At 39.9% G+C, this 23,192-nt stretch overlaps 2 protein-coding genes across 3 annotated transcripts in view; both read left to right on the forward strand.

Annotated features, from left to right (window-relative positions):
* trdmt1 (tRNA aspartic acid methyltransferase 1) overlaps window positions 1–16,395 on the forward strand; it is a 43,458-nt gene extending 27,063 nt beyond the window's left edge. For both annotated transcript variants that reach the window (XM_078416631.1, XM_078416639.1), the window contains 7 exons: window positions 330–395; window positions 2,787–2,856; window positions 4,501–4,584; window positions 5,778–6,133; window positions 8,328–8,385; window positions 9,207–9,336; window positions 13,631–16,395. In XM_078416631.1, coding sequence (XP_078272757.1) covers window positions 330–395; window positions 2,787–2,856; window positions 4,501–4,584; window positions 5,778–6,133; window positions 8,328–8,385; window positions 9,207–9,336; window positions 13,631–13,737 — 871 coding nt within the window. In that variant the 3' untranslated portion in view covers window positions 13,738–16,395. The remainder of the gene's footprint in view (window positions 1–329; window positions 396–2,786; window positions 2,857–4,500; window positions 4,585–5,777; window positions 6,134–8,327; window positions 8,386–9,206; window positions 9,337–13,630) is intronic.
* Window positions 16,396–18,830: 2,435 nt separating this feature from the next.
* Window positions 18,831–23,192, forward strand: part of cubn (cubilin (intrinsic factor-cobalamin receptor)) — a 197,683-nt gene continuing 193,321 nt past the window's right edge. The window contains exons 1-5 of the mRNA XM_078422245.1: window positions 18,831–18,946; window positions 19,069–19,198; window positions 20,225–20,320; window positions 22,092–22,130; window positions 22,652–22,753. Of these exons, the coding sequence (XP_078278371.1) occupies window positions 18,831–18,946; window positions 19,069–19,198; window positions 20,225–20,320; window positions 22,092–22,130; window positions 22,652–22,753 (483 nt within the window). The remainder of the gene's footprint in view (window positions 18,947–19,068; window positions 19,199–20,224; window positions 20,321–22,091; window positions 22,131–22,651; window positions 22,754–23,192) is intronic.

A 23,192-nucleotide genomic window follows, 5' to 3' on the forward strand; every position in this document is an offset into this window, starting at 1 on the left:
AGACATTATAGATGATTCACCAAAGAATCTTCTGGATCAGCCCACTGAGGGTGACTTTGTCGATGCCTTACTAAAGTCTATGTAGACAACATCCCCTGCCCTATGCTCACCATCACCTTCATCGTCTTGTCAAAAACAATCGAGTTATTAAGACAAAACCATGCTCTAGTTAAAACCATGATCGATCTCTCATTTTTAAGATAAATTTGGACTGATGAGATTCTGTGGTCATAATTATTTATAACTAAAGACCATTTCTCATTTTATTTTCATAATATGAAAGTAACACCTGAAATAATAAAGTGTTGTTATTATTTTGTTCTTTTCAGTCTTACAAAGCTTCCGAAATATATTCTTCTGGAAAATGTCAAAGGATTTGAAACATCAGTGGCGAGGTATGAATCTATTGGAACAAAACAAGTGTTTTATTTTGGTATTTGCTTATTTTTATAATATTTAAAAACAAGCAATCAGCAAATGATGATAAGGTTGCATCTGACCTTTTATCGCGGAGATGTTCTGCATAAACCACACATTACAAAGGCAACCTGTTACTTCCACACTTTGCACATTTGTGCCCCAATTAGAAACATGAATGAAAAATTAAAAGAATACTTGTGAATAATGGAAACCAATCTCTTAAGATCAAGTACATTAGAAAAAATACACCAGAGAGTTTGGTTTTAATTGTTTAGAAAATAAAGCATTACTTATTGGTACCTGGGAGATATCTTACTAATTTAAAGATCAAAGGATTGGATTTTGCAATTCAAAAAGTTGCTTGCTATTCAAGGCTTACTTAAAGACACAATTTGTTGTTTCAATAACAGCTGCAGTTATTCAAAATCAGAAACTTCCTCGGAGTCACGCAACACATGTAAACACAGCAAGCTGCCATGAGGCTCTTCAGAAAATTGAATTGAAGAATCCTTAAGAATTTAAACTGAAAAGTGAAATGTCGAATTTAATTGCTAGGTTATATACAAATAGCAGGGGGGAAAAAAAGTCCAGTCTCACTGGAAGGACAGATTCAGCAGAGATGGCAACATGATGGGTGGGAGCAGCCCTTCCAGTCTCATGGCATCAGATCAAATATGGGCAAAAAAATCTCCTCTTAATTACAACCTACCATCCTCCATCAGCTGATGAATCAGTGCTTCTCTATATTGAATGGAACAGGAAAAAACATTAAAAGTAGCCAGGGCATAGAATATACTCTAAATCGGGGACTTCAATGACCATCACCTAGATTCGCCCAGTAGGACACCACAGATTAAACTGACTGCTTCCTGAAAGGTGTAGTTCCAGTAAGTAATGAGAATCAGCACGTGATAAACCTAGGTAATTTTGCTGCTGGTTGATGCCATCATCTTCTTTTCATCAAATGAACTCAATTCTGCCGACCAGATGCAAATAGCACTCAGTGATCCTTTTAGCCTGTTTTAAATTAAAAGTTTGTTATTATGTGCAAAGATGAAAAACGTTTGCTCATCTAGAATAGTTGTTCTTTACCTGTTGAGTTAATTACTCTTAAGCAACCTAAAATACTTTCTGGTTGCAGAGAATTTACTTTTATTTGGTTATTCTAACGTTGCTCTTACAAAGGTTTAAAGTAAAGCATTCTCAGAGTACCTTATCCTCTCTTTTGATCTGATACTGTTAATGAACTGTCAAATGCAAGTTCTTCCTTTCTCCTTTTTCTTATAGCAAACTTTTAAAACTTACAATTGAAATCTGGGTAATATCAGAATCATTCTTTAGACTTTAGCCCCAAGGCCCACTGAATCCGTGCCGACCAGCGATCACTAGCACTATACAAGAGACAATTTACATTTTACAGAAGCCAATTCCCCTACAAACTTGTAAATCTTTGGAGTGTGAGAGGAAATGGGAGCACTTGGAGAAAACCCATGTGGTCACAGGGAGAACATACAAACTCTTTACAGTCAGCACCCATAGTTGGGATTGAACCTGGGTCGCTGGTGCTGTAAGGGAACAACTCTACCACTGCCCTGTCACATTTATGATGAGTGGAGTTAAATCTAGTCCTTTTTAATTACTATGTACCTCTATTAGACAATAGACAATAGGTGCAGGAGGAGGCCATTCGGCCCTTCGAGCCAGCACTGCCATTCAATGTGATCATGGCTGATCATTCTCAATCAGTACCCCGTTCCTGCCTTCTCCCCATACCCCCTGACTCCGCTATCCTTAAGAGCTCTATCTAGCTCTCTCTTGAATGCATTCAGAGAATTGGCCTCCACTGCCTTCTGAGGCAGAGAATTCCACAGATTCACAACTCTGACTGAAAAAGTTTTTCCTCATCTCAGTTCTAAATGGCCTACCGCTTATTCTTAAACCGTGGCCCCTTGTTCTGGACTCCCCCAACATTGGGAACATGTTTCCTGCCTCTAACGTGTCCAACCCCTTAATAATCTTATACGTTTCGATAAGATCCCCTCTCATCCTTCTAAATTCCAGTGTATACAAGCCTAGTCGCTCCAGTCTTTCAACATATGACAGTCCCGCCATTCCGGGAATTAACCTGGTAAAGCTACGCTGCACGCCCTCAATAGCAAGAATATCCTTCCTCAAATTTGGACACCAAAATTGCACACAGTACTCCAGGTGCGGTCTCACTATTGATATATTTATAGCATGAAAAAGCTGGTTGTTGGAGGATTGAATGGAAACTAATTGTTTACTTTAAACATTTAACCAGTTTTAGTATTTACAAAAATAACTTTATACTGGATATGATAAAGTAGGATTTTTTTTTCAACCAGAAATAAATTGATACAAACACTGGAGAACTGCAGATACTCTTACCAGGAATTCCTTCTATCTCCAACCTTGGTACGTAGACATCAACAAAATAAATGAGAAGATCCATATTTATCCCTATTTGGGGACCTCCTTTTTCTATTATTTAAAATTAAAAACATTTGTTTAACCTATATTATAACTATGATTGAAAATTTTGAATTTACCTAGTTTCCATGCAAATTTTACTGAGGTGGCTCTTGCTTTGGAGTTGCATATGGGAAATTTTATAAATAATAACATAAATAGTAGGAACATTTCTTCACTGAAACATTGGCAGGACCTATCTAAATATTTCTTCTGTTGATTATTATACATTGTATAAATATAAAAAGGGCTTTTTAATAAATGTAACTCTTTTCTAAGTTGGATTAACTTTGTGGAAATACTCCTGAAGTACTCAAATGCTTACAAAATGCCAAATATTTGACAGATTTGTATTGACACCTTTATAACATATTTACCATGACTCTTTCACAGAGAAGATTTTTGCCCAGGGTGCAAATGTCAAATTCTAGAGGCTGGGAGATGGAACATTTAAAGGAGATGTGTGAGGCACATTTTTTACAGATAGTGATAGGTGGCTGGAACGTGATACCAGAAGGGTGATGGAAGCAAGTATAATACTGATGTTTCAAAGACATTTAAACAGGCATATGAACATGTAGGGAAGGGACAGATATGGATCATGTGCAGGCAGAAGGATTAGTTTAAATGGCATCACAGTCAGCACAGAAATCAAGGTCTGAATGCCTGTTAATCTGATGTACTGTTGCATCTTCTATGTTCTAATATGACAGTACATTAAATTTCGCTATTTTCATAACTTGGTGGTATGCCATACAATATTTTAGATAGAAAAACTCACGGTCACAGTGCTATTACATTGTTTAGTATTGTAGAAAAACCTGCACTTTCAAAAATAATTTTTGCACCTGCCCTGGTTTGCGTGTGGATTCACTCTGGTATTGCAGGAGGCCAATGGCAGAAACGTCAGTATGAGAAGGGGAGTTAAAATGGCAAGCAGCCAGAGCACAAGTGCTCAGCTGGAAATACTCAGCATCTGTGGAAAGAAGAACAGTTAACATTTCAGTTTGATAATTTTTCATTTTGTTTTCAGATTTCCACAATCTATTTTCTTTCTTGGATCTTAATACTTTGTTGTGAAGACAGTTCATGTCTTGCGCTATACTCTCTGGAGTCAGAAGAATGTCAAGGAATCATATTGAACGTTACAAAATTTTGAGAGGGGTTAGCAGAGTGGATGCCGAGAGGATGTTTCCCGTAGAACAAGATGGAGAGGAATTCCATCTCTCAGGGGGTTGGGAATCCTTGCAATTCTTTATCCAAGAGAGCTGCAGAGGCAGAGTCGATGAATAAATAAATATTGACAGAAATTTGAGTAACAAATATAGGGATAGGAAGAAGGTGGGGAGGGGGGGAAGGCGGAGGAAGTGTTGTAGCCAAGATTGGATCACCCATGATCTTAATGAATGTCAATCTGACCCAAGTGGTAATTGACCTACTTCTGCTCTTGTTTCCAATGCTTGCACTTAATAAACCATTGTCATTTTCACATGATTTGATTTGTTTATTTGCAACATATTTCGATTTTACTGCATCCAGTATATAATTTCTTCTGAATTGTATTGATGCTAACATAGATTTGTGCCTTAGCTGGGAATACCGAACTCAAGACTACGATATTTTCTCATCGCCAAGCTCCAACCTGATACATTTTGCATCCAAACTTCCAATGAGGTGGGTTTTAATTTTGTATCATTGAAGTAATAGCTAATTTCACAAATCTAACCCTTTATAAAACATTCCAACTACACTAATCCACTCAATAGAAATAACATCTGGCCTCTACTGAATCATCTCTTTAAATCAAATTGTCTATTTCTCTGGATCCTTCTGATGCATAAAGTTCAATTCTAGACATAGACACAAAAGGCTGGAGTAACTCAGCAGGTCAGACACATTTTTTTTAGAAAATGGATAAGTGATGTTTCGGGTGAGACCCTTCTTCAGACTGATTGAGGATGCTAAGCAATCATCTCCCTCCACCCCCCCCCCCCCCTCACTAATAGAAGGTGGGAAGCAAGAAAAAACTAGGACAAATCAAGGCTGGCAACACATGACCTCAGGCAGGGTGGTTCTCTGCTACCAACTGTTAGCTAGAGACGGATAGAGGGATACATCATTGCGAGCTGTGGAACTGGTTAACCAACAGCGGAGAAGGGGGGGGGTTGAGGGGAGGGGACTGTATATAGAAGTTACCTAAAATTCAATGTTCATGACGCTGGATTGTAAGCTACCTGAGAGAAATATGAGGTACTGTTCCTTCAATTTGCGTGTGGCCTCACTCTGGCAATGGAGGAGGCCCAGGACAGAGAGGTCCACATGGGAAGGGGAGTTTAAATGGTTAGCAACCAGAAGATCCGGTATGCCTTCGTGGACTGAGCATAGGTGTTCAGCGAAATGATTGTCAAGTCTACGCTTTGTCTCACCAATATACAGGAACTCGCAACTTTTCATGTACCTTGTGTAATGTGACTGTCGGTAGACCAATTTCCCTCCAGGAATAAATAGTTTTATCGTATCTTATCAGGAACACTGGATGCAGTAGATGAGGTTAGAGGACTTGGCCCAAAACATGGCACCTATTGCTTGTGGGGTCAGTAGACTATTTCTGAGCACTTTGCTAATCGGGGATGTGTATAGGGATGCCAATACTTTACTGGACTGTACATTTAAAAAAATCACTGTGTGTTTGCACATGTGGCAAATAAAGCACCATTGAACATACGACCATTTAATTAATACATCTTTTTTGCTGAATAATTTTAACGTTGTGCATGTGAGTCATTCATTGAAAGATTTTTGAAATATACTTTTTTTTACTGTGCTAAAGAATATGCTGCTACTAACATTTTTATCTGTAATTCCAGGTATTAGAACAATTTCCAGACCTTGATAGTACGGAAGCCTCAAATATTTCCAGTTTTCGTCAAACGTTATCTGCTGATGATAACAATATGGAAGGGATTAATGCTGACTGTTGTGCTAATGAAATAAAAAATGGAAGGGATGAAACTGTGCTATATAAATTAGAGAAAATAACACATCTGAAGCAGAAACAAAATCAGGACAATAATTCATCAATGCAGATGATCCAAGATTTCTTGGAGGAGGAATTGCAAGATCCAAGCCCATACTTTATTTCTCCAAAGTCTTTACTGCGATATGCATTGATACTGGACATAGTTGGACAGTCTTGTAGAAGATCAGTATGTTTCACTAAAGGGTAGGTAAAATTTATTCCATCAAGAAGCTGCTATTCTAGCATTTAATCAATTTTTTTATTTTAATTCAACTTTTTTCAGGAATAATTGTGCTTCATGATTCTTTCTGAATTATATATTTGCCATTTCACTAACATGAAAAGAATCCTATTTTAGGTTAAATTCTTGGGTAGATTTCCAGTCTTGAGGGAGTTGAAACATGGGAAAATATTTTCAAGGGACAATCAACAGAGTTTGAGATTGGTATGTGAATTGGCATAGAATTGGTGGGCAGAAATAGTATCATCCAATGTTGTTTGGAAATACAGTTCAAGCACAATTTTAGCTAAATTTTAGCGAAATAGTTAATTTGGAGAAGATGGAATGTTCTCCTTTAGGCAAAGACAGTTGAGAAGAAATTTGATTGATAGGGAGTTTGTTGGGATATTTTCGCTACTGGAAGAGTGAACAAAGGGATGTAATTAAAAGATAAAGGGACTGGTCATTTTAAACTCAGCTACAGAGAAATTATTTTCTGTGAATCTTGAATTCTTTACATAAAGATGATGTAGCTAAATATTTGCTGGATTGAGGAAGAGAGGGTTATGATAATATGGCAGAGTAGTGAAGTTCAGCTATGATCATTGTAAAATGGCAGAGATGCGTGAAGGACCTGATGGCCGATTCCTGGTCCATTTTCTTGTTCTTGTGAAGAGGGACAGCACGGAAGGCCTGCTTCTGTGTTTTAATGGATAATAATAATATATTCCTTTATTTGTCCCACACCGGGGAAATTTACAGTTTACAGATAAGTTAATTTAACTTTAGAATCTATTTAGACCGGACAAAAAAAACCAAGATAATTCAGAAGAGCCCTTGGTGTTGAGAGATTAAAAACATTGTTATAGCGTAAAACTGGTGAGGAATAAGGTGCATACTCTTATTCAGTAGCCGCAGAGTCACTTTTGTGAATTTGTCCAGTTCCTGAATTTTCAAAGGATGCCTGGGAGGCCAGAATTGGAGAAAAACAAAATCCATCTAGTGCTGGAGGAGGTTAGATAAGACAAATGGCAGACTCATGGATCCCAATTGAGTTCCTGGAAGTTTTACATTTGAAATGTGATTGCATTAGGAGTTCTGAAGCAAATGAGCAATTTATGGCTCTTAATATTTTCAGATGTGAACAACAGGGGTTTCGATTACTTTGAACTGACAGGAGGTAACCAATGACAAATTTCCTACAAAGTACAGATATTTACTTTACAGGGTCTGATATCGAAACAAAATGCATGAAATACTCAGGAGATCAGGTAGCATCTGCAGAAAAGAAATAGAGCTAAATTTTTGGATTTGAAATTATTCAGCAGAACTTGTTTTATATTCCTAAACCTTTAATGCTGTGCTTGGGTATAGACACGTATTAAACTAGCAATTATATTTGCAAAGGAACTTGCACTCATCTCATGGCTGTTTCCTGATTCAGGAACACTTTTTTCCTAGCTGTTATCAGGCAACTGAACCATCCTACCAACAATAGAGAGCAGTCCTGAACGACTATCTACCTCATTGGAGACCCTTGGAATATCTCTATCTTTGATCGGACTTACCTGGCATTTAAAAAAAAAGTTTTTTTCTGTACTTCGGTACACTAAACTCAAACTCTTAATATTGACTACAAACCATACTGTTATAATCATTGATTAAAGGTTAGACAATAGACAATAGGTGCAGGAGTAGGCCATTTGGCCCTTCGAGCCAGCACCACCATTCAATGTGATCATGGCTGAGCATTCACAATCAGTACTCCGTTCCTGCCTTCTCCCCATACCCCCTAACTCCGCTATCTTTAAGAGCTCTATCTAGCTCTCTCTTGAAAACATCCAGAGAATTGGCCTCCACTGCCTTCTGAGGCAGATAATTCCACAGATTTACAACTCTCTGACTGGAAAAGTTTTTCCTCATCTCCGTTCTAAATGGCCTACCCCGTATTCTTAAACTGTGGCCCCCGGTTCTGGACTCCCCCAACATTGGGAACAGGTTTCCTGTGTTAGTGATGTGTTGTGTTAAAATACAGAGTTAATTCTATTCTTGGAGCTTGGAGTTGTATTCCATGTAATGCAATTAAATTTAAGTAACAATGATATTTACTGCTGCAAATATTTTGCAGTTCACTCATTGCGCATAATTTAATTTAATTAGATCTGGTTTCTAATACAGATATGGTAGTTACGTTGAAGGCACGGGTTCAGTGTTGAAGACTGCATCGGATGTGGAGGTATGTTAATTCTTTGAATTTCTCATCGGGGAGCTTGACATTTTAAAAAATCATAAATGGGATCTTTTATTTTAAATATTCTTCATTTGATAGATCATGTACAATTGGACCATTGAAATCGTTAAGATAATTTTTTGATAACACACACACACACGCACGCACGCACGCACGCACCCCCCCCCCCCCCCCCCCCCCCCAAGAATATCGGTCAACGCAACTGGCTTTCTCAAAGCGAAAATAAAATGCCCCATCTATCTCGAATGGGTCAGCCCTTTACATTAAGACTCTTAGTTCCAGCCTCTCCTTTATGTGGAAGTCTCCACCTTAGCATTTCCTCCATGGGTTCTTGCATGTTTCAATTAGTGATTACCGTATAAGAACACAATATTATTTTATGATTTGGACATTAATAAAATTGTATTTTGATATTTTAAAAGCTTGTATTGATTTATTTTTAAGTGAACATGTTTTGAATAAGTAGCTTCAGCTCTGGAAGAAGATAGATTTTGAACAAAGAACCACTTGGGAATCCTATTTACAATTTATGAATTATTGCTTAACAAAATCATTTCCTGAAATCCCTTTGTTAGTCAACAACTTCCGTGTGTACTAAGTGTAACACTTTTTCTAATGTCCACCCACCTTCAAGTGGTGCTCTCCACAAGAAATATCAAGAGTTGAATTTTTATATGCACTAGAATATATCTCAGAAATATTTTATGCCAATTCTTATGTTTCTTTTTCATATTATGCTATAAAATGAACCTCTAGATTCAAAGAAAATACTTTTTCTTTTAATGCTGTTTTGTTTGTTTTAATAGCTTGCCTCAGTATTCCAGTCATTTGAAACATTGTCAGAGGATGAAAAGTTAACTCAGCTGGCAAAATTGAAACTACGATATTTCACCCCAAGAGAAATAGCAAATTTCCATGGATTTCCTCCAGAATTTAGTACGTACAAAGTACATTTCTGCAGTGGTGTTGTGTGAAACTGAAAATATTAATTTGAACATTACTCAATTTTACTTAGAATGGAACAATGAAAGCTTCTATTCGTCTGTTTTGCTGTTGGTGGGAAGACAGTTATTGAAATACTCAAAAGTTACCAAGAATTTGATTTATTTCTTTACTCCTTCTGTAATAATGAATCTATCCTCCATATGAATCCTAACTGTAAAGTACGGTAAAGATCAGTGCAGTTAAAGCATGGAGGATTCTAGATACTTGCCGACAGTCACTTACTCCTGATGCAACATATAGATTTACACTGTAGTGCAGGAATGTTGTTAGATACTGCACAGGTTCATGTAGGGTTGCCAACTGTCACGTATTAGCCAGGACATCCCGTATTTTATGCTAAATTAATTTGTCCCGTACGGGACCGCCCTTGTCCCGTTTTAGTAGGGTTGCCAACTTCCTCACTCCCAAATATGGGACAAAGGGTGACGTCACCGCCCCGCGCCCCACGTGACCTCACCCAGCCAGCAGCCCCGTGCTCCCGCTCCGCCAATGGCGGCCACCCGGGCCAGGAGGCGGGTTGCTACGCAACCTCTGTTAGGCGGCGCCCAGACCTCTGGGCCGAGACTGTCCAGAGCTAAAATGTGGAAACCTAAAGTGTCGGGACCTACAGCGTCGGGACCTACAGTGTCAGAGCCTACAGCGTCGGGGCCTACAGCGTCGATATACGATATTAGGCCCAGGGGGCACTGTAGGCCTGGATGCTCTAGGCCCTGACACTGTCGGCCACGACGCTGTAGGTCCCGACAGTTTAGGTCCCGACACTCAAGTTTTCCGCCATTTTAGCTCCAACAGTCTAGGCCCGGAGGTCCGGGCTCCGCCTAACGGAGGTTGCGTAGCAACCCGCCTCCCAGCCCGGGCGGCCGCCATTGGTGGAGCGGGAGTACGTGGCCGCTGGCTGCGTGAGGTCACGTGGGACGCGGGATGGTGACGTCACCGTGTCCCATGTTTGGGAGTGAGAAAGTTGGCAACATGGCACATGGTACATGGCATGGATCCTTGAGGATTTGTGATTATCTCTCAAATTCCCGATACTAGGAAACCTTGATATTCAGATTAGCAATGTTGCCTCATCTGTTAAGAAATATCTGAATTAGATCTTTGCAAAGACCTCAGAACTCAAAAATTAAAATTAAATAAACTATTAAAAAGACAAGTAAAAATATAAATACAAGTAGAATTTGAGCTGCCATGAATGGGGATTAGGATGCTTGATTATTATAACCTGCCTCCTCAGGGATCCTCAAGGATCCATGCCATGTACCTAGGGTTGCCAACTTCCTCACTGGACCTATACTGGCCTTAAAACAATAGGTAAGAACAGATAAAGTTTAATAAAATATATTTTTTTCTTCTGCAACACACACTGAATAAGGTGCAAAGTCAAATAAAGTACCTGATCGGTCAATAGACAGATAAAGCTGTAGTAACTCAGCGGGATAGGCAGCATCTCTGGAGAGAAGGAATGGGTGACGTTTCATGTCGAGACCCTTCTTCAAAGGGATTGTGCCTGTTCCGCTGAGTTACTCGAGCTTTTTTGGTCTATCTTTGGTTTAAACCAACATATCTGCAGTTCCTTCCTATACACTTGATTGGTTAAGTTTGGGGGGAAAATAGATATTGAATATCAAGTGCTATTGGCTCATAAAATAATAGTAACAGCAATTTGGTAATACATTGTACTCTGTTCAGCAAGCTAAGGAAAGTAGTAACCCAAAGCAGAAGTAAAGAACAGAAGTACTCAAGGGAAAGGAAAGGATCTGTTCTTTCTGATTGCAAACTATGTCTTCCATTCTTCAACCTGTCACCAGATTTTATGTGGGCAGTCATAAAAGTTAAATAGTAACTGTTTTTAAGAAAGTCACTGGTGCAGTTGGTTGAATGTTTTAATTTTAATCTGTGGAACTTGTGCTCAAGTCCAAACCACCTGGACAAAATGAAAGAATCCTTGTATGTTATTCAGCTAGCATACAATTTAGTGGTTTGGTGTTCTCTGTGGCTGCATAGAGACCATCTTCTCTTCGCCACAATAAATCACATTCTGAATATTATTGCTTATGAAATTTAAGTAATGTTTGAAAGAATTGATTATGAACTTATTACAGTTATAAAATCAGTTTTTACAGTTTTTTATGGTTATGGTTGTTCTGACTTTGATTATCTTTCATATTTAGTACCCTTGAAGTCAATAGAAACTCAAAAATTCAATTTATGTTCAAAAAGGAATCTTGAACATAATGAACAAAATACTGACATTCAATTACCTAATTTTCTCATTCAAAAATGATCTCAATATGAAATAAAGATTTGGATTGTAAAATATAGCCAGAGGAATTAGTTGGAGCTGGTACAATAACAATATTTAAAAGACATTTGGACAGGTACATGGAGAGAAAAGGTTTACTGGAATATGTGCCAAAAGCGAGCAAATGGGACTAGATTAGAAGGGACAACTTGGTTGGCATGGATGAATTGGGTCAAAAGTTCTGTTTCCTTACTGTAGCTATAAGCTGAAGAAGTCGTAGTATGGAAGATATCATAAAACATTTTTCCTTGATTTAAAACACAATTATGTAATATTACAAATTAATTCATGGAAATTGCCAAGCTTTCACTGAAACGAGGTTTAGATTTATTATTGTCATGTGTACTGAGGTACAGTAAAAAGCTTTATTTTGCATGCTAGCCAATCAGATCACATAATACTATACATTAATACCATTAAGTCAAACTGAAATATAATAGAAAGAGCAAGGGGGAAGATACAAAACGCAGAATAATGTTTTCGGTATTGTAACGCATGTTACATACCGTACAAAGTACAATGTCTGCAATGGGAGACAGGTGAATCATATAGTACACTAGCTTATAAAAGGACCATCAAGAAGCCTGACACCAGAGAGAAAGAAGCTGTTCTTAAGTCTGATGGTGCATGGTTTCAAGCTTCTGCACCTTCTGCCAGACGGAAGTAGGGAGAACATGGAATGACCCGGGTGGGACGTCTTTGATTATGTTGGTTGCTTTTCCGAGATAGTGTGAAGTGTAGATGGAGTCAATGGTGGGAAGTCTGGTTGATGATGGACTGGGCAACATCTACAATTCTCTGCGATTTCTAATGCTCTTGGGCAGAGCTGTTCCCAAACCAAGCTGTTATGCAGACCAAAAGTATGCTTTCTATGGTGCATACGTAGAGGTTTGCCTGTGCTTGGTCCATATCCCTCCAAACTTGTCCTATCCATGTACCTGTCTAACTGTTTCATAAATGATGGGATAGTCCCAGCCTCAACTACCTCCTCTGGCAGTTTGTTCCATACGCCCACCACCCTTTGTGTGAAAATGTTACCCCTCGATTCCGATTAAATCTTTCCCCTTCACCTTGAACCTATGTCCTCTGGTCCTCTATTCCCCTAACCTGGGCAAAAGACTCTGTGCATCACTTTGTTAGCCTGAAATTAAAGTTTAACCTTCAACTTTTTGATTTGAATTGGAATGTGACCCACCGGTTATGTTATTTTCATTTAATAGTGATGTAATTTTGGGGAAGACAGGAAAAGCAATATTTTTGTTTTAATGTAACAAAGACTCTCCTGGATATTATTGGAATGCAAATAAATTGCTAGGATGTGTACTGCATTATAGTTTAATTTATAGTTTAGAGATACAGCATGGGAAACCAGGCCCTTCTGCTCACCGAGTCCACACTGACCAGCTATCCCAGTACATTAGCACTATCCTACACACTAGGAACAATTTACAATCTTTACCGAAGCCAATTAACCTACAAACGTGTTTGTCTTTGGAATGTGGGAGGAAACCGGAGCACTCGGGGAAAACCCACGTGGTCACGGGGCAAATCTACAAACTCCATACAGACAACATCCGTAGTGAGGATGGAACCCGGGTCTCTGGTGCTGTAAGGCAGCAACTGTGCCGCCATGCCGCCCTATAATGTTTCTTCTTTCTTAATTAATTTGAATGCTGCAAGTGATTTTGATGACAGTGAAATAGAATTAAAAATCATCCCGTTTTATCCCCTGACAGTGTTACAGTGATTCTTGTGTTAGTACATGTTTATCTAGTTAGTTGTTGGTAAGCCCCTTGCACAGTCCCAGCAGTCGTTATTTGAATAAGTCACTAAACAATGAGCAAGTTGCAAATGGGAGGCAAAACAGGAATACAGACTTGTACTTAAATAACAATGTGTATTTTGTTTTGATTAACCTTGCAGGTTTTCCTGAGAATATTTCACTGAAACAAAGATATCGTCTGCTGGGAAACAGTCTCAATAGCCATGTGGTAGCCAAGCTTATTAAATTGATGGTTGAACGATGCTGAAAATCCATTTAAATGATGTATGGTATATAAATATACATATCTCTTTATTTCATTTAATCAATAAATAATAGATTAAATGAATACATTTCAAACACAACTGGTCATTGATATTAGTTTTAAATTAATTTGTTTATGTTAAAATCTTGGAACATTTTTATCATTTGCTTCTCTTGCAGTGAATCATAGCTCAGTCTGAATTGTTTACTGCAATGCCAGATTAACATAGTAGCAAAAGTAGCATTTGCTACGGGCCCCGCACTTTTGAGGGCCCCGCACTAAATGCTTGCAAGCTAAATGCTTGAAATTGGCATCCCACTGAGGGGCGCTGTGTTGCGCGCACCGCTCCCCAACCGCCGCGGTTTGAACGTGTCGGCGGGGCTGCGTGGACCAATGGGCAGCCGGCACGTCACCGCCCAGTCTCCAGCCCTCTTACTCCACACACCTCCGGCCTCATCCAAACAAATCACTCCTCCGGACCTCCTGCTCCAATATTGGCCCTGTCTCCCCACACATCACGGCCCTCTCACTCCTCGCTCATCGGCTCTTTTCTCTCAAGTTCCCAGGCCACTTTCACCACCTCGTCACCCCCCCCCCCCCCATCTCTCCCACTCCTCCGGCCCTCTTTCTCCCCACACCTCCGATGCTCTCTCCCCACTCCTCTAGCACTTGTTCCCCCAAGTCCTCTGCTGCTCACTCTTCCCCATACCTCCTGCCTGTTCTTTCCCTACCACTCCGCTCCTCCCTCTCCTTGATAGGGCCTTCTCTCTCTTCACTCCTGCGGTCTTCTCACTCCCCACTCCTCGGGCTGTCTCCTTCTCCCCACTCCAATGGGCGTCTCTCTCCCCAATCCCCCTTCCCTCTCGCCTCCCAGACTTTCGTTCCTCCAAATAGCTACTGTTTCAGTCCTCTCTTCCGCCAATCTACCTTCCCCCCTTTATTCCCAGTCTTCTGTTCCACTCTCCCTCCTCTTCTCCATCCCACTCTCCCTCCCTGCGCATCTCCATTGCGCTCTCCCAGTTTCCTCTGAACCTCTTTTCCCCCACTCCTCCCTCCATGCCCCCCCATCTCCGGCCTTTACTTTCCATTTCTATAGGCTCTTTCCCTCACACTTTCGGCCTTTTCTCAGCCCCTACCCGTCCATACCTCTCTCTCTCTCTCTACTCTTCTGGCCCATTCCCCCAAAATCCTGCGACTTCCTCTAACCCATCCCAAAAGCTTGGGCCCTCTTTCTCACCAATCCCCCGGCCTTCTCTCCTCACTTCCCGGGCCCTGTCTCCTCCTCCACTCTTCTACCACCTCCTCTACCCACACCTTGCATGCCTCTCAGCATCCACAGCTCCAGCACTCCCTATCCCCACTCCATCCCTCTCACCCCTATACCTCCAGTCCTGCCTCTATTCACTCTTTTTCCACATTCCTCTTGCCCTCCCTGTCTCTATTTCTTTGGCACCCTCGGCTCCCACTCCAGCCCTCTTCTCGCAATCCTCCGTCATTCTCCCCACGGTGGCTCAGCGGCATAGTTGCTGCCTTACAGTGCTTGCAGCACCAGAGACCCGGGTTCGATCCCAACCACGGGTCCTGTCTCTACGGAGTTTGTACGTTCTCCCTGTGACCACGTGGGTTTTCTCTGAGATCTTCGGTTTCCTCCCACACTCCAAAGACGTACAGGTTTGTAGGTTAATTGGCTTGGTGTATGTGTAAAATTGTCCCTAGTGTGTGCGGGGATCGCTGGTAGGTACAGACGGTGGGCCTGTTTTCGCGCTGTATCTTTAAACTAAACCCCTCCATCACACACTCTCTGAGAGTCCCGTATTAGGCCCGCGGGCCGCTGGAGGCCCCGATACTGTAGGCCCGGACAGTGTAGGCTAACGGAGCTCGTTAACATTAACAGAGTTCCGGGAGCGGGGCCAAGTGTGTTCGAGGAGCAGGGCCGAGTGTGTTCGGGGAGCGGGGCCGAGTGTGTTTGGGGAGCAGAGCGAGTGTGTTCGCCAAACAGAGGTTGCAAACCGCCTCCCGGCCCGGGCGGCCGTCATTGGTGGAGCGGGAGCATGTGGCCACTAGCTGGGTGAGGTCACGTGAGGCACGGGCGGTGACGTCACCTTGTCCCGTATTTAAGGCCCCTTAAGACTCGGCTTGTATTCACTGGAACTTAGAAGGATGAGAGGGGATCTTATGGAGATGTATAAAATTATAAAAAGAACTAGACAAGCTAGATGCAGGAAAAATGTTCCCAATGTTGGGGGAGTCCAGAACCAGGGGACACATTCTAAGAATAAAGGGGAGGCCATTTAAAACTGAGGTGAGAAGAAATGTTTTCACCCAGAGAGTTGTGAATTTGTGGAATTCTCTGCCACAGAAGGCAGTGGAAGCCAATTCACTGGAATAATTTAAAAGGGAGTTAAATAGAGCTCTAGTAGCTAGTGGAATCAAGAGATATGGGGAGAAGGCAGGCACAGGTTACTGATTGTTGATGATCAGCCATGATCACAATGAATGGCGGTGCTGGCTCGAAGGGTCTTATGGCCTCCTCCTGCACCTATTTTCTGTGTTTATAGCATATGCTGCTAGCTTAATCTGGCCCTGGTTTACTGTACTTATTGAATTATTTCTGTTGTTTACCTTGTATTGTGATGCAAACTCTTGAAAATAATATTTGGATGTACATCATATATGATGCCTGTTTCTAATAAATACATTTTAAAACTGCTTCGTAAACTTAGATTTTTTTCTGCCGTCAGATTGCATCTTACCATGAGAAATGTAAATTGTCTTATACACTATGTACACTTATGCACACATCAGTACTGGCCAGAGGACATTCACCTGAAATGTCAAGTCTGTTTTTCCGTCCACAGCTGCTGCCTGCCCTATTGGGTATTTCCAGCATTATCTGTTTTTACTGCAAATTTAAAGCATCTGCAGATCTTGTTCTTTTCATGTCTGATTGTGGTTATGTTCATCGTAGTTAAGATAAAATACACATTTAATTTTCACTGTTGTTGGCAAACCTACAACAAAAATGGGACGAAGTACAGAAAAGAGATCGAGAACCTATTGTCATGGTCTGAGGACAATAACCTAGCCCTTAACTTCAGTAAGACAAAAGAGTTGGTTGTTGATCGAAGGAAGTGAGGGGCCACACAATCCTGTCTTCCTCATTGGATCTGCTGTAGATTTAGTTGATAATTTCAAGTTCCTAATAATAATAATAATAATAATACATTTTATTTATATAGCGCTTTTCATATACTCAAAGACGCTTTACAGAGATTTTGAGAACATAGGGAAATTAATAAATAGATAAATAAGTAAATAAATAAATGAACAGAGAAAGGAGACAGAAGGTGAGGTGACCTTCAGTGGTTGAAGGCAGTACTGAACAGGTGAGACTTCAGCGATGTTTTGAATGTGGTGAGTGTGGGGGAGTCTCTAACGGTTTGGGGTAGTGAGTTCCATAGGGTGGGAGCAGCGATGGAGAAAGCCCTGTCCCCCCAGGATCTGAGTTTAGTCCGGATGTGGGGGGATAGGAGATTGGCAGCGGCAGAGCGGAGGGTGCAGGTGGGAGTGTGCCTGTGGAGGAGGTCGGTCAGGTAGGATGGGGCCAGGTTATGGAGGGCTTTGTAGGTTATGGAGGGCTTCCTAGGCATCCATATCACCAGCAACCTAATCTGGTCCCTTCACACTAATGCGATGTTCAAGAAAGCACATCATATTTACTTTCCTGAGCATCTGAGAAGATTTGGCATGTCCACGTGGATTCTCCCAAACTTTTGCAGGTGTGCTATGAAAAGTAGATGTGGTTGCATTTCAGCCTCGAAAGCAATTGCTTTGCTCTGCTCCCTGCAGAGAATGGTGAACCTGGTCCATCACAAAACCATCACTTCCTTCCATTTGTGCTCATCTTCATGATGCGTTGCATCAGGAAGGCTGGAAATATCATCAAGGATGCCTATCACTCTGCTCATTCCCTTTTCTTGTATCTTGTGGGAGAAGATACAAGAATTTTGAAGGCTCAGACACGAACTAAAAACAGCTGCTTCCCTACTCCTGTCACCATCACACTCCATTCCAGGAGGTGCTGCCAGGTACTCTTACTCTTAACTCTAACTCATTCAGTTACTCTTATTGTATTTTAATATTCTTTTACACTACTTAGTACTGCAATCTTGTACCATTCTGCTGTTCAGTATTATTTGTGAAATTTATTGTTGTATTTATCATTACTGGGTGCCTACTGTTTACTGTGAGCTTCAAGTGACCAAATTTTACTGTGAGGTGTGACAAAAGCTATGGAAATGATCTTTCAAGATCTCACAGTAAAGGGGCTGTTCTGTGATGAGTTACTGTGACCTTTAATGTTAGAAATTGCTGTAATAAAGCTATTTCGTTTAGCTTTTATGAGCTTACAAGGATAAGCATTGCACTATAAAGTTCTTTAAAGCTTTTTGAGTCTCAAGAATATCTGATAATTGAAAAGGAATCTTTGCATTGGAATTTGACAATCTTCCATTCAGCATTTCCAATACAAATGCTTGTTCTATATACCCTCCACCCTCTGTGTGAAAAAGTTGCTCCTCAGGTTCTTGTTAAATCTGTCTCATCTCACCTAAAACCTGTGTCCTCTGGTGCTTGATTCCCCTACCTGGGCTTGTTTTCATACTGTATCCCTGGACTATGACTCTTAAGGAATTCACAAATCACTACCGAAAAAAAAATGAGATAGAGAATGAAAATGAAAATATCCTCTTACTAGATTTATGTGAGGGGAAAAAATAACTAATTAAACTTGGAATGAAAAAGAATCATTAATTTTCATCAAGGGTTTGCATTACTAAATCATAATATGGATCATAATATGGATGGTCATCTTGGAATGTAACTGCTCAGCAAAGCAGGGGTCTTCTGTAGTTTACTGGAGGGTGTAGAAAGACAGCAGATGAAACAGTGATTATTGTAATTCATTGACTAACAATAATTTGGATAAATCTTATCTGATGTGGGCAAAGTTCATTTGTTTAGATTAAAGGTGCACCTTTCTGAAAATCTGTACTTCAAACATTAGTTGCCAAAACTTTGAAGAATATCCGAGTAGCATGAGTTACTGTCGGCACTCTACCTGGTTACCAATTCTAATTTCTCTGCTTTGCACATTAAAATGTGAATCCGAAAATGATGGAAATAATCAACAGAGAAGTATTAGCAGTGACCAGTAAGTTTTATATTAATGAATATTGTCATTTGAAGGAGAATGAATACATGTCTGTTTTTTTTTTAAAGTCAGTATTCATCATGCTGTTAACCTCTGTTAATTTCATTATATTTTATTCCAAGACCGAGAATCACTTCAAATAATGGCAATTTGATATTTCAAACGGGCAATCAGAAGAGTATTGAATTCAAGACTTCCGCATTTGGAAAGATTAAACTAAATAATAATGACCTTGAACAGCTATCTATGCAGGTAATAACTGATAATTTCTGCCATATGAAATCAAATGTGCAACTTTGTTTAAAAAAATGGAAGTAATGTAGATTGTGGAAATAGCCTTCAAGTAATTCTTAAAACAATATAAACTGATTAACAAAAACAGATAATTCTTCATTCAAGTATTTTGCTTTATACTGAATTTTAGACCATAGAACAATAAAATATAATAAAATTAGGTAATTTGGCCCAATGAGGCTGCTACGTCATTCAATCATGGCTGATCTATTTTTCCCTCTCGACCCCATTCTCTTGCCTTCTCCCTGTAACTGACACCCTTACTAATCAAGAACCTATCAATCTCCGCTTTAAAAGTACCCATGACTTGGCCTCCCTGGCCAACTGTGGCAATGAATTCCACAGGTTCACCACGCTCTGGCTAGAGAAGTTTCTCCTCATCACCATTCTATAAGTATGTCCTTTTATTCTGAGTCTGTGGCCTCTGTTCCTAGACTCACCCACTACTGGAAACATCCTGTCCACATCCACTATGGCTAGGCTTTTCACTATTCAGTAGATATTAATGAGATCCCTCCCTCATCCTTCTAAACTGGTAAGTAAAGACCCACAGCGATCAAACGCTCCTCATATGTTAACCCAATCATCCCCAAGATCATTCTCGTAAACATCTGGAGTCTCCCCAATGGCGACACATCCTTCCTCAGATATGGGGCAAAATACTGCTCACATTATTCCAAATGTGGCCTGGCCAGCACCTTTGTAAAACATCGGCATTACATCCTTGATTTTATATTCTTGTTCCCTTGAAATGAAAGCTAACATTACATTTACCTTCCTTACTACCGACTCAACCTGCAAATTAACCTTTTGGGAATCCTGCACCAGCATTCCCAAGTCCCTTTGCTCCGTCAAATTTTGTTATATTTTCATATCAGAATGCGTCAGCTTTGAAAACATCATACTAGATTGCACATTTTATGAGGAGCGCCATGATTTGTAACATTTCATGGAATTAATTTAATTGTTTACCTATAATTTTAGATTATAAAAAATAAAGATGACATTGTAGAACTGAAAACTAGTGGTGTTCCAAGCCCTCAGAATACTTCTGATCAAATCAGTCAGCTAAACAAAAGGGTAAGTACACCAATCATCATCATCCTTATCTCACTTGCTCGTTATCAATTAGAGTTCATGGCTGTAAAATCAAATTATCATCTAGGATTCAGAAGAATATCTTTGGACTTTATTTCACCTATAAAGGAAAATGGTTATGTAATTAAAAGGATGACCTGACATTGTTCTATGTATTCAGCAATTCACTGAACAATCAGGTCATATGCGGGGAAAAGTGCTGGAGTAACTCAACGAGTCAGGCAGCATCAATGGAGAACATGGATAGGTGACGTTTCGGGTCAGGACCCTATTTCTCCACATCATCATGCCAATCATGACATTTTAGTTTAATCCCTCAATTATGCTATAAAGCACAATGTATTTTAGAACTTTAAAACATATTAAAGGTAAACATTTGCAAATGCGGGACAGATTTAAGCTTCCCCTTTCCAGAAACTAGGTGCAGGAGTCAGGGGGCAGGGATGTAGTAGAAATCAAATAGTGTTTCACTGCTCGCCATGCCTTGTTCCAGCTGACTGCAAAATTAAAGTAGCAATTCAATGTACTTAAATGTACTAAATGTTTCTTAAATGTTGTCAACTATCGGCTCTGGCATCGCGTTCCATCCATCTACCACCCTTTGTGTAGAAAAGCTGCACGTAAGCCTCCAATTACATCTTTCCCCCTCTTAAACCTATACCCTCTGGTTTTCGATCCCCTACTCTGAATATATTTTATCTATTCCTGTCAAACTGTACGCATTCAGCAAAATGGTTGCTGAGTCCACGCTTGGTTTCGCCGATGTACAGGGACCCACATCGGGAACACCGGATGCAGTAAATTAGGTTAGAGGAGGTACATATGAACCTGTGTCTAACATGAAAGGACTGTCAAGGGTCTCTGAATGGTGTTGAGAGAGGCAGTATAAGGACAGGTGTTGCACACCTGTGGCACATGGGATCTCCCGGTGTTTCAGCTCCTCTTCCCATTCCCACACTGACCTTTCTGTCCTGGGCTTCCTCCATTGCCAGAGTGGGGCTACATGCATATTGGAGGAACAGCACCTCATATTTTGCTTGGGTAGCTTACAACCCAGCAGTATGAATGTTGAATTTTCTAATTTGAAGTAACTTTTCTTATTCCCCTTCCCTCCCCCCTTGCCCCCTTCTTCCACCCGTCATTTAACCAGTTCCACAATTCACTGCATTGCATCCCTCTTGAGATCACCTTCCCTTGTCACCAATTGGCCTACTAGGGCACCACCCTGCCTAATGTTGCTGGCCGTGATTTGTCTTTTCTCGCCTCCAGCTCTCCCCCCTCCCCCACCCCCTACTTTCAGCCTGAAGAAGGGGCCCGACTGAAAACATCACTTATCCTTTTGCTCCAGAGATGCTGTCTGACCCACTGAATTTGTTTTTAGTATGTACAAGCATCTGCAATTCTTTGTTCCCAGTCCTCTCTTTGTTGGCTTTCAATCATTTTCTTAAGTTTGTAACATTGACCAAAATGCCCCACTAAGATCATTGCTATCAAATAGGATAATGCAAGGAACCTTAAATAATATTACTCTTTTGCTCTAACAACTAAATAAATAATTACAGACAAGATCTTTGTACTTTGAAAGTGGGAACTTAAAAAATTACAATATTTATGATGTGTGAAGCTGATCCTATTGCAGTAATTTTATTGATCTTTTGTTATATTGTAGTTTGAACACTCACTTTAGAATACAGTGTTTATTTGAAGTCTATTTGACGAGCAGATTAAACTGTTGCTTTTTCTGTTTTTTTAGGTATTAGTTCTTGAAGCTCTTATTCAGAATATACAAACAGTACGTACTTTAATTTTTAATATGTTTTTATTGCATTGGTAATATTTGTGTATGTCAGCAAAATTTGTAGCATAAGAGACAACAAAATCAACATGTAAGTAAAATAAATTAAATATATGGAGGCTTTAAGTGCTAACTATTTTTAGAGAGCAGCCAAAATATTAATTGTGTTTATATTGGTAATTAACAATATTTGCTCATTTGGATATAAATATAATTTCTTATCATGTTATATTTTATCATGTTATACAATGCCATATAATTATCTTATAATTACAAATGTAGGTAATGATCAGTTCTTAAACAAACAGTGATCCAACGCTATGAGGGCGATGCAGGTGGCTTTGGGGGATATGAACAGATTCAGTGAATGGACAGGGGAGGAATAAATGAAATGTAGTGTGGAAAAACATGAAACCATTCACTTTGACAATAATATAGAAATACATAGATTTTTCAATGTGTTTATTTCACTAAAATAAGTGTGTCATCCTATTTAATCTGCATTTTCCACATTTCAGGTGTTACAAAGACAGGCATGCATTAGCAACCCTTGTCAGAATGGTGGAACATGTCTGAATCTCGTTGACTCTTTTTTCTGTATCTGCACAAATAATTGGAAGGCAAGAGTATTTATATTCAGAAATATTTCTTTCTGTAATGTGAATCCTATTAACTGAGATGAAATGTTCAATGTAATGTGACCTTAATCACCAAGGGAAGGGACATTTAATCATGAAGCAATTGTCGTTAGCAAAAGGAACTTTGTTGCTTTCAAGTAAAATGATCTTTATCAGTCAATTAAGGGATGAAGTATAAAATATCATGAGTCAGAATGTGTAATTGTGTAATTGACTCAGCTTGCGAGTTTAATTTTTCTTTTTCTCTGGAAGTACAGAACACGCCCAGCCTGATCTGCTAAGCATTACTTCGGGTTCTGCATTTCGCAACCCCTACATTCTTTTGTCTAACTGCTCCATTCAATTGAACACTAATTGGCCTCTATAAATTGCCTCTGGTGTGTATGGAGTAGATGCGTAAACGGGATAACACAGACTAATG

This window comes from Rhinoraja longicauda, chromosome 2 (assembly GCF_053455715.1).
Source record: "Rhinoraja longicauda isolate Sanriku21f chromosome 2, sRhiLon1.1, whole genome shotgun sequence".
Taxonomy (NCBI): Eukaryota; Metazoa; Chordata; class Chondrichthyes; order Rajiformes; family Arhynchobatidae; genus Rhinoraja; species Rhinoraja longicauda.